Genomic DNA, 13,339 nt, shown 5'->3' with positions numbered 1-13,339 from the left:
CCTAAGCTGACGCACTGAAGATGAGGGAGAATGAGGGCGGGCGAGGGGGATTGAAGAAAAGAAAAGGAGGGGGGCTGGAAAAACGGAGGGGGGGAGAGCGAGAAAAGGGAAATCAAGTCAAGGGATTTGCAAAGTGCTTTAGCATGAGAAGAGCGCTGCTGTCAGTAAGAGTGCTGCTTTGAGTTTGAGGACTTTTAGGCATATTGCCCTGCTGAAGACTTTGAAATGTTTCCAGTCTTTGTGTGTCAGCTGTACCAGGGGGGCTGGGTAATTAACTACTGAGTTTGTATTACTTGACTGTGTCTGGGTTCCTCTGTTCTTTGCTACTGTGTTTAAATCATTTCCACTCATGCTTTCTGTCTGTTTTGCAGTTCCTGAGAAGAAAGAGCCGTTTGTCTTGGCCCCGTTCGGCCGGGCTAACTCTGTGCGGGACCGTATGCGTAAGTTCACGGAGCCCAGTCCCAGTGTCCCGGTCCTGAAGAGGGGCTCTCAGTCTCTGAGGAACGCGACAGCCCCCAGTGCCCGAGTCCTAGGCAGAGCCACCCAGCTGAGTGAGGGGCCAGCAGCAGGGACAGCCAAGCAGACAGCAGTGACCACAGTAGTATCCATCACCACCCCTACAGACAGACCCGGGAGACCCCATGTAGGCTCTACATCCTACTCTTCATCTGCCTCCTCCTCAAAGAACCATGTCCAATGCCAGGGCACAGTTCATCCAGGGGGCGTGGCCACCAAACCTCTGCAAAGCGCTGCTCAATCCTTGAACGATGTAGGCGGGGCAAAGCAGGCGGCTGAAAAGCTGCGGCACGCATTGGGCGGCTCAAAGGAAGACAAGACCCTAGGGAGAGCATCTGCACAGCGGGACAGCAAGGGAGCGGCAGACCCCGACATGAAGACCTTCCTAACTATCGAGATCAAAGATGGGCGCACCACCACCACCTCTTCATCCTCTAGAGGCAACCTGGCCCCACACATCTCCACCAACCCCATAGGTCAGAGAGCAGGTAGGAGCACTACCTAACACTCCTCCCTCCCAAACATCACTCACTACCGTCTGGGCACATTAGAGACATGATGTGCTGGGTGGTATACTGTGGCCTTTCTTTGAGCTGTGTACTTGGTGATGGATATGCTAGATAAGACTTCTGGTTCCAGATTCTTTATTTTTACAGACCACAGATTTTGATGGATATGGATATGCGTTAAATTGATATTTGAAATGATATAAACCCCCTTGAATTTCCCCCTGAATCTTAGAATAGATCAACAAGCATTACCAGTGGAACATAGAGGGACATTTTCCATCCCTCCAGCCCAGTGTACTGCAGCAGATCAGATGCACTGTGCCTGTGTGTGGACTGGAGGCAGACAGTGTAGATATGTCTCCTGCTCTGTCCCAGCTCCACCTCTACATGCTAATATCAGCCTTCAGATCACACTGGAATCCCTGTTGCCATGGGAGACCAGAGACGCCACAGGGGCAGAGGGCAGTCAGCAGCAGGGCTGAACACCAGGCTGAGGACAGGCCAGGGTCAGGGAGCGTGTGTGGGAGCAGGGGTCTGCTGTGGATATGGAGCAGCATTGTGTCTGTGATGGACAGGCACACTGTGTGGAGGGGGGTGGGAGAGTCGTATGGGAATAGGGACACACAACAACGGGCAGTTATAGAGTGTAGCTAGCTATTGTATGTTCGACAATACGACTGCGCTGTGGCATCCAGCAGAGTTGGCGATGTCCACAACAGACTATGGTCTGTGTACCACTGTAAATGCCAGTCAAACACTCACACTGTACCGTTGTATCCAGGAAAGCGTTGTCAACGTAAAAGTAGAAAACTGGCATTAAAACTGCATTTCCAGGACACCTACTTGATTGTGTCTGTCAATACAGTATGTGTTTCTGTATGTGCATGTTAGTGTCTTGGTGCATCTCAGAAGCAGCCTGCTGTGGAGATCTGTCCAAAAAGCCAGTCTTGTTCTCAAGCACTTTCCAGCCACCAGGACCTCCAACCCAAACCATTCACATAAGACCTTGCCTGTATAGGACCACTACAGCCTCTGATTACCCCTCCCCTCCTCCCAGACACTCCGACAGCTCCACTGGGCTTCTTCAAGAGGCCGGCATTGTTGCTTTTAAGCCTAATTTGCTCTGGGGTCCTATTTTGGAAGCTCCCTGCTCCCTGACAGACTGAAGATAGGCTAGGAAAATGACTAGTTCTCCCAGCAGCTCTGAACAACAGTCCTTGCTGAGTGTGCAGTACAGAACACTGGAACGGATCAAACAGGCACTTCTGTTTTTATAGCTGCGGTTAAACTGACAGATGCTGTCTTATGATGGCCTCCAGCTTACTATGTGGGTGGGGTGTTAGTGCACTGGTCACGTGAAAATGTGTGTATCCATACAGAGAGGGATAGAACATGAGTGTTTATATTAGCGGCGGCTTTGTCCATAGTGTGACTCACTGGTTAGATATGAGACCTCCCATCACCATGGCAGCTCATGTCAGTGAGTGATGGCCCCCTCAACACACTCAGGGACATGGGAACATCATCATGTCCAATATACCAAAAGAAAGGCTTAGGGGCCTTAAGTCTGTTGTAAATATTTATGGATACACACTGGTGGTGTGCTGTGACATTGTTTTTAAATGACAGTGTTTTTATCGAGCTTTTGACATTTCAGCTCCATATAAGTCTCTTCCTGTATGTCTCCCTCTCTCTCGCTGGCAGAGTTGACCCTGGGCCTCAGAGCGACCCCCTTCAAGATGTCCTCCTCCAGCCTTACCTACGGATCCTCTTTCAAGGTAACTGTAACCTGACCTGGCAGAGAGACCGGGAGTGATGACCATAACATAACCTGTCAAACAGGAGTTCTGCATGTCATGCCTATAGCAGCTATCAATCTTGGACTGTAAGTTGAACAGTCCTGGTTTACCATTTGCCTTGAAGTTTCAATTGCAGCTTAGTTTTATTGAATTAAACACCAACCCAAAGGCCCCTAAAAGCAAGTGCCTCAGATGCCGATAGAGAGATTTTATAAAAGTGTACACTCCCTTTCACTCAATCACCACAGAGCTTTTTCCTTAATGGAAGGAGGGGAGAGTAGGCACCCTGAGGACACAGACTCTCACCCTCTCTGAGAGGTCAGGGAGAGAGACTCCCAAGGGCGCAGCAGTCTAAGGCACTGCATCTCAGTGCTAGAAGCGTCACTACAGACCCTGGTTTAATTCCAGGCTGTATCACTACCTGCCGGAATTGGGAGTCCCATAGGGTGTCGTCTGGGTTTGGCCGGGATAGGCCTTCATTATAAATAAGAATTTGTTCTTAACTGACTTGCCTAGTTAAATAAAATAAAAAATTGAGGGGTCACATCTGTCCTTGTATGGTATAATAAACATACAGCGAGAGTAAAGGAGAGGGAGGGATGTGCACTGGGCACTCTTCATTCTCTTTTTGTCTCATCCCTCCTGAGATTCATCTCTACCCACTCAACTAGACAAGGACACAGATTCTTCATCTTTTCTCATACTGTAAAAAAAAACCTGAGTCCCTCTACCATCAACCAGGGTTCAGGCACTGTGATTGGTGGAGATTCATCAGGTTCGTTGATGATTGGTGCTGATGTCTCCAGTCAGATGGGTTAGTTGAGGTCGTGAGCAGAGGGAAGAGACCACCCAGGCTCTGCAGTGCCCTGACCTCTCAGTGAGGGTGAGACTCTGTCTTCAGTCTGCCTACTTTCCCTTCCTTCCATGAAGAAAAAAGCTCTGTGGCGATTGAATGAAAGGCAGTGAATGGAGGGTAAGGGGGAAGTGTAGTCAAGTTTACTCACTCATTAATTGTCCTGTATTCCACCCCCCATGAAGGGCGGGGCAGTAATCTGATTAGGGGATCTGACTGGTTTATCAGGGCTGTGCTGGGAGGACGCTGGCTGGGCTTGAGGGGGGGGGGGGTAGTAAAGGTTTTGCACAGAAACCGTCTCCAGCAGTTAACCCTGTAGTCACACACGTCCAGACAGATGCAGACAGATTGGTGGCTCTTACACACAGACAGACCGAGCCAGTCGGACTGAGCCAGTCTGACCGAGGAAAAGGCAAGACGGCATACATTCATTCTGCAGAAGATGAGGTGTATACTTGACTGAGCTAAGCATCGTCAGGACAAGTAGGTAACTACGGTGGAGAGTGAAAAATATGTCTGATGTATTACGATTTCATTTAAACTTTTCCAAATATCAGTGGTGAATTTTGGTACCTCGTGATTGTCATGGATAGAACCACTGCATACCGGTACGTCCACTTCTATTGTTTACAGGTATTAAAACCATGTGCTGTGGTTTAGAATGTGTACTGCTGGAATCCACACGGTTTGTGAATAAGATCACAAGGCCAGTGTTCATTTTTGTGTAGACACACTGGGGACTTTTCTTTCAGCCCAAGTCACCAGCATGGTGTATCAGTTACTGTTACTTAAGCCCTAAATTGTTATTATGCTCCTAATGCGATTGTAATACAGCCCTGGCAGGGTAGGGGTTAAGCCTTTGAACTTGACACATGCTAGCAAAGTGTAACACGCTGTACATTCTGCTTGCATTGGCATGTTGCATTAGCATATTAAAAATCAAATCAGATTTTATTTGTCACATACACATGGTTAGCAGATGTCAATGCGAGTGTAGCGAAATGCTTGTGCTTCTAGTTCCGACAATGCAGTAATAACCAACAAGTAATCTAACTAACAATTCCAAAACTACTGTCTTATACACAGTGTAAGGGGATAAAGAATATGTACATAAGGATATATAATTGAGTGATGGTACAGTGCAGCATAGGCAAGATACAGTAGATGATATCGAGTACAGTATATACATATGAGATGAGTATGTAAACAAAGTGGCATAGTTAAAGTGGCTAGTGATACATGTATTACATAAGGATGCAGTCGATGATATAGAGTACAGTATATACGTATGCATATGAGATGAATAATGTAGGGTAAGTAACATTATATAAGGTAGCATTGTTTAAAGTGGCTAGTGATATATTTACATCATTTCCTATCAATTCCCATTATTAAAGTGGCTGGAGTTGAGTCAGTGTCATTGTCAGTGTGTTGGCAGCAGCCACTCAATGTTAGTGGTGGCTGTTTAACAGTCTGATGGCCTTGAGATAGAAGCTGTTTTTCAGTCTCTCGGTCCCAGCTTTGATGCACCTGTACTGACCTCGCCTTCTGGATGATAGCGGGGTGAACAGGCAGTGGCTCGGGTGGTTGTTGTCCTTGATGATCTTTATGGCCTTCCTGTAACATCGGGTGGTGTAGGTGTCCTGGAGGGCAGGTAGTTTGCCCCCGGTGATGCGTTGTGCAGACCTCACTACCCTCTGGAGAGCCTTACGGTTGAGGGCGGAGCAGTTGCCGTACCAGGCGGTGATACAGCCCGACAGGATGCTCTCGATTGTGCATCTGTAGAAGTTTGTGAGTGCTCTTGGTGACAAGCCGAATTTCTTCAGCCTCCTGAGGTTGAAGAGGCGCTGCGGCGCCTTCTTCACGATGCTGTCTGTGTGAGTGGACCAATTCAGTTTGTCTGTGATGTGTATGCCGAGGAACTTAAAACTTGCTACCCTCTCCACTACTGTTCCATCAATGTGGATAGGGGGGTGTTCCCTCTGCTGTTTCCTGAAGTCCACAATCATCTCCTTAGTTTTGTTGTGGTTGAGTGTGAGGTTATTTTCCTGACACCACAGTCCGAGGGCCCTCACCTCCTCCCTGTAGGCCGTCTCGTCGTTGTTAGTAATCAAGCCTACCACTGTTGTGTCGTCCGCAAACTTGATGATTGAGTTGGAGGCGTGCGTGGCCACGCAGTCGTGGGTGAACAGGTAGTACAGGAGAGGGCTCAGAACGCACCCTTGTGGGGCCCCAGTGTTGAGGATCAGCGGGGAGGAGATGTTGTTGCCTACCCTCACCACCTGGGGGCGGCCCGTCAGGAAGTCCAGTACCCAGTTGCACAGGGCGGGGTCGAGACCCAGGGTCTCGAGCTTGATGACGAGCTTGGAGGGTACTATGGTGTTGAATGCCGAGCTGTAGTCGATGAACAGCATTCTCACATAGGTATTCCTCTTGTCCAGATGGGTTAGGGCAGTGTGCAGTGTGGTTGCATCGTCTGTGGACCTATTTGGGCCGTAAGCAAATTGGAGTGGGTCTAGTGTCGGGTAGGGTGGAGGTGATATGGTCCTTGACTAGTCTCTCAAAGCACTTCATGATGACGGATGTGAGTGCTACGGGGCGGTAGTCGTTTAGCTTAGTTACCTTAGCTTTCTTGGGAACAGGAACAATGGTGGCCCTCTTGAAGCATGTGGGAACAGCAGACTGGTATAGGGATTGATTGAATATGTCCGTAAACACACCGGCCAGCTGGTCTGCGCATGCTCTGAGGGCGCGGCTGGGGATGCCGTCTGGGCCTGCAGCCTTGCGAGGGTTAACACGTTTAAATGTTTTACTCACCTCGGCTGCAGTGAAGGAGAGACCGCATGTTTTCGTTGCAGGCCGTGTCAGTGGCACTGCATTGTCCTCAAAGCGGGCAAAAAAGTTATTTAGTCTGCCTGGGAGCAAGACATCCTGGTCCGTGACTGGGCTGGATTTCTTCCTGTAGTCCGTGATTGACTGTAGACCCTGCCACATGCCTCTTGTGTCTGAGCCGTTGAATTGAGATTCTACTTTGTCTCTGTACTGACGCTTAGCTTGTTTGATAGCCTTGCGGAGGGAATAGCTGCACTGTTTGTATTCGGTCATGTTACCAGACACCTTGCCCTGATTAAAAGCAGTGGTTCGCGCTCTCAGTTCCACACGAATGCTGCCATCAATCCACGGTTTCTGGTTAGGGAATGTTTTAATCGTTGCTATGGGAACGACATCTTCAACGCACGTTCTAATGAACTCGCACACCGAATCAGCGTATTCGTCAATATTGTTATCTGACGCAATATGAAACATGTCCCAGTCCACGTGATGGAAGCAGTCTTGGAATGTGGAGTCAGCTTGGTCGGACCAGCGTTGGACAGACCTCAGCGTGGGAGCCTCTTGTTTTAGTTTCTGTCTGTAGGCAGGGATCAACAAAATGGAGTCGTGGTCAGCTTTTCCGAAAGGGGGGCGGGGCAGGGCCTTATATGCGTCGCGGAAGTTAGAGTAACAATGATCCAAGGTCTTTCCACCCCTGGTTGCACAATCGATATGCTGATAAAATTTAGGGAGTCTTGTTTTCAGATTAGCCTTGTTAAAATCCCCAGCTACAATGAATGCAGCCTCCGGATAAATCGTTTCCAGTTTGCAGAGAGTTAAATAAAGTTCATTCAGAGCCATCGATGTGCCTGCTTGGGGGGGGATATATACGGCTGTGATTATAATCGAAGAGAATTCTCTTGGTAGATAATGCGGTCTACATTTGATTGTGAGGAATTCTAAATCAGGTGAACAGAAGGATTTGAGTTCCTGTATGTTTCTTTCATCACACCATGTCACGTTAGCCATAAGGCATACGCCCCCGCCCCTCTTCTTACCAGAGAGATGTTTGTTTCTGTCGGCGCGATGCGTGGAGAAACCCGTTGGCTGCACCGCCTCGGATAGCGTCTCTCCAGTGAGCCATGTTTCCGTGAAGCAAAGAACGTTGCAGTCTCTGATGTCCCTCTGGAATGCTACCCTTGCTCGGATTTCATCAACCTTGTTGTCAAGAGACTGGACATTGGCAAGATGAATGCTAGGGAGTGGTGCACGGTGTGCCCGTCTCCGGAGTCTGACCAGAAGACCGCCTCGTTTCCCTCTTTTACGGAGTCGTTTTTTTGGGTTGCTGCATGGAATCCACTCCGTTGTCCTGTTTGTAAGGCAGAACACAGGATCCGCGTCGCGAAAAACATATTCTTGGTCGTACTGATGGTGGGTTGACGCTGATCTTATATTCCGTAGTTCTTCTCGACTGTATGTAATGAAACCTAAGATGACCTGGGGTACTAATGTAAGAAATAACACGTAAAAAAACAAAAAACTGCATAGTTTCCTAGGAACGCGAAGCGAGGCGGCCATCTCTGTCGGCGCGGGTAGGTAATGCAGATGCAAACGTTGCTGAACAAGCAAGCAGAACGAACACTGGTACTGACTTTCGCATGAGGTTTCATGTCTTCTATGATTACTGTAAGTATGGAAGAGCCACCGGTGGGCCTCCACTCTTTCCCTGGATTCTGAAAGTGAGCAGGGTCCCTGAGTTATCCTCCCTCTGGGAGCTGCGGTCAGGCTTATTCTGGTTATTAGGCAATCGTGGAAATTGCTCTGCTAATGCGATTGTGGGAGATGCTGGCAGTCACTGTTTTCACTCTGGGTTAGCATCAAACAGGGGAGCGTTGGGCTGCTGCACTGTAACTCTTCCCAGGGCCCAGACCCCACCACCTGTCCACACAGTCTCTCGGGCCCATGGAAGTTCAAGGGTGCGTTACAACGACGTTACCAGGACAATGGATTGGCTTCCAGTGCCACCATCAACAGGAACTGACAGTGAGCCTCATTCAGAGTCCTCTTTCCTCTATAGGAATGTAGGGTTGTCTGATGTATACACTGATGGAACAGTCCTATTATGGATGTCCTGCAATCAGAGATTTATGACAAGAGGGTTGTTTTGGATTAGTTGGTCTTTATTGGTGTTTGGTAAATGAGGCTACAGACTGTGATCTGTGTGGGTGGTCCTCTGCTCCTCTCTGGTGGTCTGTCTTTAAACCTTATTACCATTATCACCCCTATACACAACCAGTTACTTAATGACAGCTTACTTTAGGTCAGATAAGCTTTGAGACTGGGATAATGCAGATAGGGTAGCATTGAATCTTACAATGGGCAGAATAATACAAATGCATCAACTCTGAAGAAAGCGAGCAAGAAGCATGTGAGGGAGAGGTAAATTAGTGATGGTAAGTAGAAGGACATTAAAAAGAGGAAGCATTAAGGATAGAAATGGAGGGTAAGTAAGATCGACAGATGGGTAAGTAGGGGAGACAGTGAGAGAGGACAGAATATGGAAAGAGAAAGTACAGAAAGACAAAGGTGAAACAGAGACTGAGGCTAAGGGAAAGTGAAAAAGAGAGAGTGTTGTAAAGAGTTGCTGCCACCCACCCGCTCATCTCTGCCACCCACACGTTCAGGCTGTCTGCTGCCCCCGTGCCCTCGGTTATAAATAATGCCATCTTTCTGTCTCTGTGGCGATGACAGACAGGCAGTAAGTAGCTTTCCCGTGAGCATGGTGATCACAGCAGAGCCTTGGGTCACACTGGCAACACTGTACTGGGTTATTTGGCCACGGTCCCACAGTGAATGATTAACTGTCAGTCCTGCCCCCTCAGTCAAATAGCCCACTAATCTCCCTATTGGCAGCACAGCCTGAACATACTCTCTGAAGATAGGTTACCCCCAACCATCACACATGTGCCCTATTGTATGAACTTTGTAGAGGGGGGGGGGGGGGGGGGGGGCGGGGGCTCTGCCTATTTTGGAGATGATCCTGATCTGTGGAGCCATGAATGTCAGAAGCAGTGTGTTCCTGTTTTATCCCTGGAGTTTTATGGCCATGTGATTTAAAGCTGTGCTCTAAGAGCATTTATCCCATTCTGCTGTTCTTCCCCCGGAGGGGGGCCAGGGTGTCCCAGCCAACCCAGCCAAGCTGCTGACTTTTAGACACTCGTAAATAACTACAGCGGGGTCAAAATGGCCAAAGACATTTTCTCGTCTCTGAGACACACGGAATTAATGTCCATCTGATTCACACAGGTGTGCCTTGGGGCATAAATACAGACACTTGCAATATTAAACATGTACAGAACATCCAGAGATATAGAGAACATCCACACATGAACTCGCTCTGTCTCCGACTCTTCTCGCTCTCCCTCTTCAACACACATGCTCAAATATGCACAACATTTTTTTTATAATAATAATAATTTTTACAAGCATGCACACACACACAAACCTTGTCACATTGTTCAGATGCCACTCTGTGTGTGCCAGACTAGGGTGATGTCCCTGACGGAGACTGACCCACTTCTCCTGGCATGCCTTGCCACAGTTTCTATGGCCGGCTCGCTGTTCCTGGAGGCTGCTCCACTCTCCATTAAATCCCAGGAAAACAACACTCTCCAGGGTCATACAGTGAATAAACCACCATGTCAAATGAATAAAACTGTTTTATTTTTTTGATGATTGAGTTACAATTCCTTGTTTTCAGTGAACAGAGTTTAATTGAGTAGCTATTTGAATGATAACTCATTCAGTTTATTACTTTATTACTTAGTCAAGCACCATTTAGGCGTGTGTACCAGGGGTAAAGAACAGCTTTTCATGCAGCGGGCATAGTTGTGTTGCGTTAACATTGTTCACCTGATATACTGTAATTTGAGCTATTTAAAATGATTTGATTCGTGCACACCTACAGTTCTGTAATTGGTATAAGCATTCGATACACGTACACAAACAAACACATACTGGACTCACACGTTCTCATGAAGACACAGACTATTCAGCTGTCTCAAAGCATTCAACTTGACAGATAAAGCACTTGAAGCATGCACAAGTAACAGCAGCTGGTCCGATCACTGTGATATTGTATCAGCAAGTTCCAAAGCAAGCACACTGCAGAAAGCAGCTGGCCTTTTGCAAGAGCCTTCTGTACAGCCACGGTCAGCTAGAATCAGGTTTTCTATAGCCCAACGCATTCACCACCCTCGGTCTCTCTCTCATGGCTCTGTGTGCTTCTTTGGTTCTACTTACCCTTGGTGGCCTGTCCTATGACCTGACCCATGCAGCTCAACTTACTCATGATGTCAAGCCTGAGAGGCTAGCTGAGCCCTCCCAGTCGGCCATGCCCAAAGCCCCAGTCGCCTGCCAATCAAGTTGTAAAGGACAAAGGCTCTAAATAAAAGTTGAGGGAGGGAGGGAGCGTTTCTGAATTGGTGCCACCAGTATTCCTCCTCTGGCCCCCACTAGTCCCACAGGCCCTGACTGGCTCAGTGGAATAATAGACAGGGCCAGTGATAATTAGATGAGTCTATGGCACCTGAGGAGAAAAAAAGGGGGTGGGGCCCTCTGCTGCCTTAGAAACTGTATTCTGTGCATGCTCATTGGCTGTCTGGGACCAGGTCCCTGAAGAGTGGAGATTGGTGGGGGGTATAAAGAACGAGAGTTGTTTTGGAGGGGTTTTATAAACAGTCTGACTGAGAGAAAGCCTACTGTCCTCTTCTCCCAGGGGATACATACTCAAAAACTCAACACCCAGCCCCCGATTTAGAGCCCGATTCCAGTAGTTGGTTCCTAGCGCTGAGTTGATAGCGAAGGTTTTGCATATCATTGTAACAGTATCAGACCTTCAGTGTGACTGGTGATATTGAGAGCATTTACCCACCATGCCTGGTGTGAACGTAGACTTTCTGACGGCCTCAGAGGCTCTGGTGGGCAGCCCAGACAGCCTATGTGCGCAGTCTGATCTGGAGGAGATGATAGGGACCAGCTCGCTCAAGAGCAGGCTGAGGAAGAGGAAGGTGAGGGGACCTGCTAGCCCAAGAGCAGGCTGAGGAGGAGGGTGAGGGGACCTGCTAGCCCAAGAGCAGGCTGAGGAGGAGGAGGAGGGTGAGTGGACCTGCTACCCCAAGAGCAGGCTGAGGAGGAGGAGGGTGAGTGGACCTGCTAGCCCAAGAGCAGGCTTGAGGAGGAGGACGGTGACTGGACCTGCTAGCCCAAGAGCAGGCTGAGGAGGAGGAGGGTGATGGGATCTGCTACCCCAAGAGCAGGCTGAGGAGGAGGACGGTGAGGGGACCTGCTACCCCAAGAGCAGGCTGAGGAGGAGTGTGATGGGGGCGGTTGTGGGACGGCTACAGAAGGCCAAGGAACGCGTGGCTCCTCTCTCCACAGCTCTGGCAACTCTGCAGGGGAGAACCTGAGGCTGCGTATCCAGCAGGAGAGGCTGGCCCACCAGGTGGAAGCTCTGTGTCAGGCCGTGGAGCTGCCTGAACCCCCAACTTACACAGCCTTTGTCGCGGAGCCCACACCGAATGACCTCCAACTTCCACCCAACACACCCCTCATCCCTAAAACGCCTGATGGGCTAGACTGGGAACCTGAGGCTGTCCCTGTCCCCCACCTTTGCCACACGTCGCTCTTCCTCCACCTCCTCTCTGATAGGACTAGGAGGCTTCTCACGCAGCAACAGCATGGTACGCCTCTCTCTCTCTGGCTGTATGGACCCCCTCCCGCCATCATATTTATCGGCATAATTTCCAGCCTTTTACTCTTTACTGAGGCTCTCTTCCCTCTTTGACACCTAGGTTTTTTCCTATGATCTGAAATGTTGAATGACACATTTTCCCATGTCTTACTGGTACTAATGAACATCTGATCAGTCTAGGTTCGTTTATGGTTTTATTGGCTGTACTAGTGCTCCACTTGACAGCTTCAGTCTGCAGATTAGAGCACATTGTAACCAGCCATCAACACTGACGTCTCATGTGGTTATCATTGTGTTGGAGGTGTATTTACCTGAAACTAACTGGCTTTATCTGCATGCTTTTCTGTCGTCCCTGCATCTTTCCTCCTGTCTTTTTCCACCATCCATCATGAGGACAATTCCAGCAGGTTATTTTATCATCCCACATCATCCACAATCCAGGACCTTTTCTCTCACTCTTTCTTGCCAGCTCCCCTCTCGTTGTCTGTGTGATACCTGCATTTGTCACTGATGTGCTTTTATCCCATTGGGTGGATGATGGGGTTTGTTAAGGTGCCCTGGCAGAGTATTTGTTTGCATGTGTTCCTGTTTGTGTCTGTGTTCTGTCAGGGGAGATGTGTCAGGGGACACACTTCCTGTGCTGGGAGGAAGTATCCTGTTTGCTGTCATTTAATCTTCTGAGTAACAGCCTGGTCATGATGATAGCCTCTGGTCTACTGCCGAAACACTGGGCTCCCTATGTTTCTTTGGCACTCTCCTCAAAAAGAAGTCCCAAACATTGTTGGACTTGGACTACACTTCAATCTATTAGAAACTCCTTACCTCTACTCGTCATTATGGGATATGTGGCTAAGAGTTTGCGCTTTACAGTGCTCCTGGTCAGATACTGAACAAAACCCATCTCTGATGGTTCACAGCCAGGGTGTGCTCTCTGATTTACATCTCAGGTGTGGAACAGCAATGTCACACCATCACACCTTTGTGATTAGGGCACTAGTAGATTGGGCCTGAAATGCTCCTCAATCTTCTAGAGGCAGTCAGAGTGATCTTGAACCCTGCAGCCTGCTGTAGTCCAGGTCAAGAAGGTCAGCTCTGCTCT

The 13,339-nt window shown here is 48.7% G+C and overlaps 1 protein-coding gene across 9 annotated transcripts in view; it reads left to right on the top strand.

The window, feature by feature from the left end:
* The window catches only part of LOC109894910 (smoothelin-like), a 69,489-nt gene that overhangs the window by 43,442 nt on the left and 12,708 nt on the right, over positions 1-13,339 (top strand). For 8 of the 9 annotated variants that reach the window (XR_004210768.1, XM_031830029.1, XM_031830025.1 and 5 more), the window contains 2 exons: positions 372-1,004; positions 2,730-2,803. Coding sequence is in view for 8 of the 9 variants with exons in the window: in XM_031830029.1 (XP_031685889.1) it covers positions 372-1,004; positions 2,730-2,803 (707 nt within the window). In the remaining variant the exon portion in view is untranslated. The remainder of the gene's footprint in view (positions 1-371; positions 1,005-2,729; positions 2,804-13,339) is intronic. The other variant, XM_031830026.1, reaches the window with a different exon arrangement.

This window comes from Oncorhynchus kisutch, linkage group LG8 (genome assembly GCF_002021735.2).
Source record: "Oncorhynchus kisutch isolate 150728-3 linkage group LG8, Okis_V2, whole genome shotgun sequence".
In the NCBI taxonomy this organism is placed as follows: Eukaryota; Metazoa; Chordata; class Actinopteri; order Salmoniformes; family Salmonidae; genus Oncorhynchus; species Oncorhynchus kisutch.
This window is presented reverse-complemented; position numbering and strand designations above follow the sequence as displayed.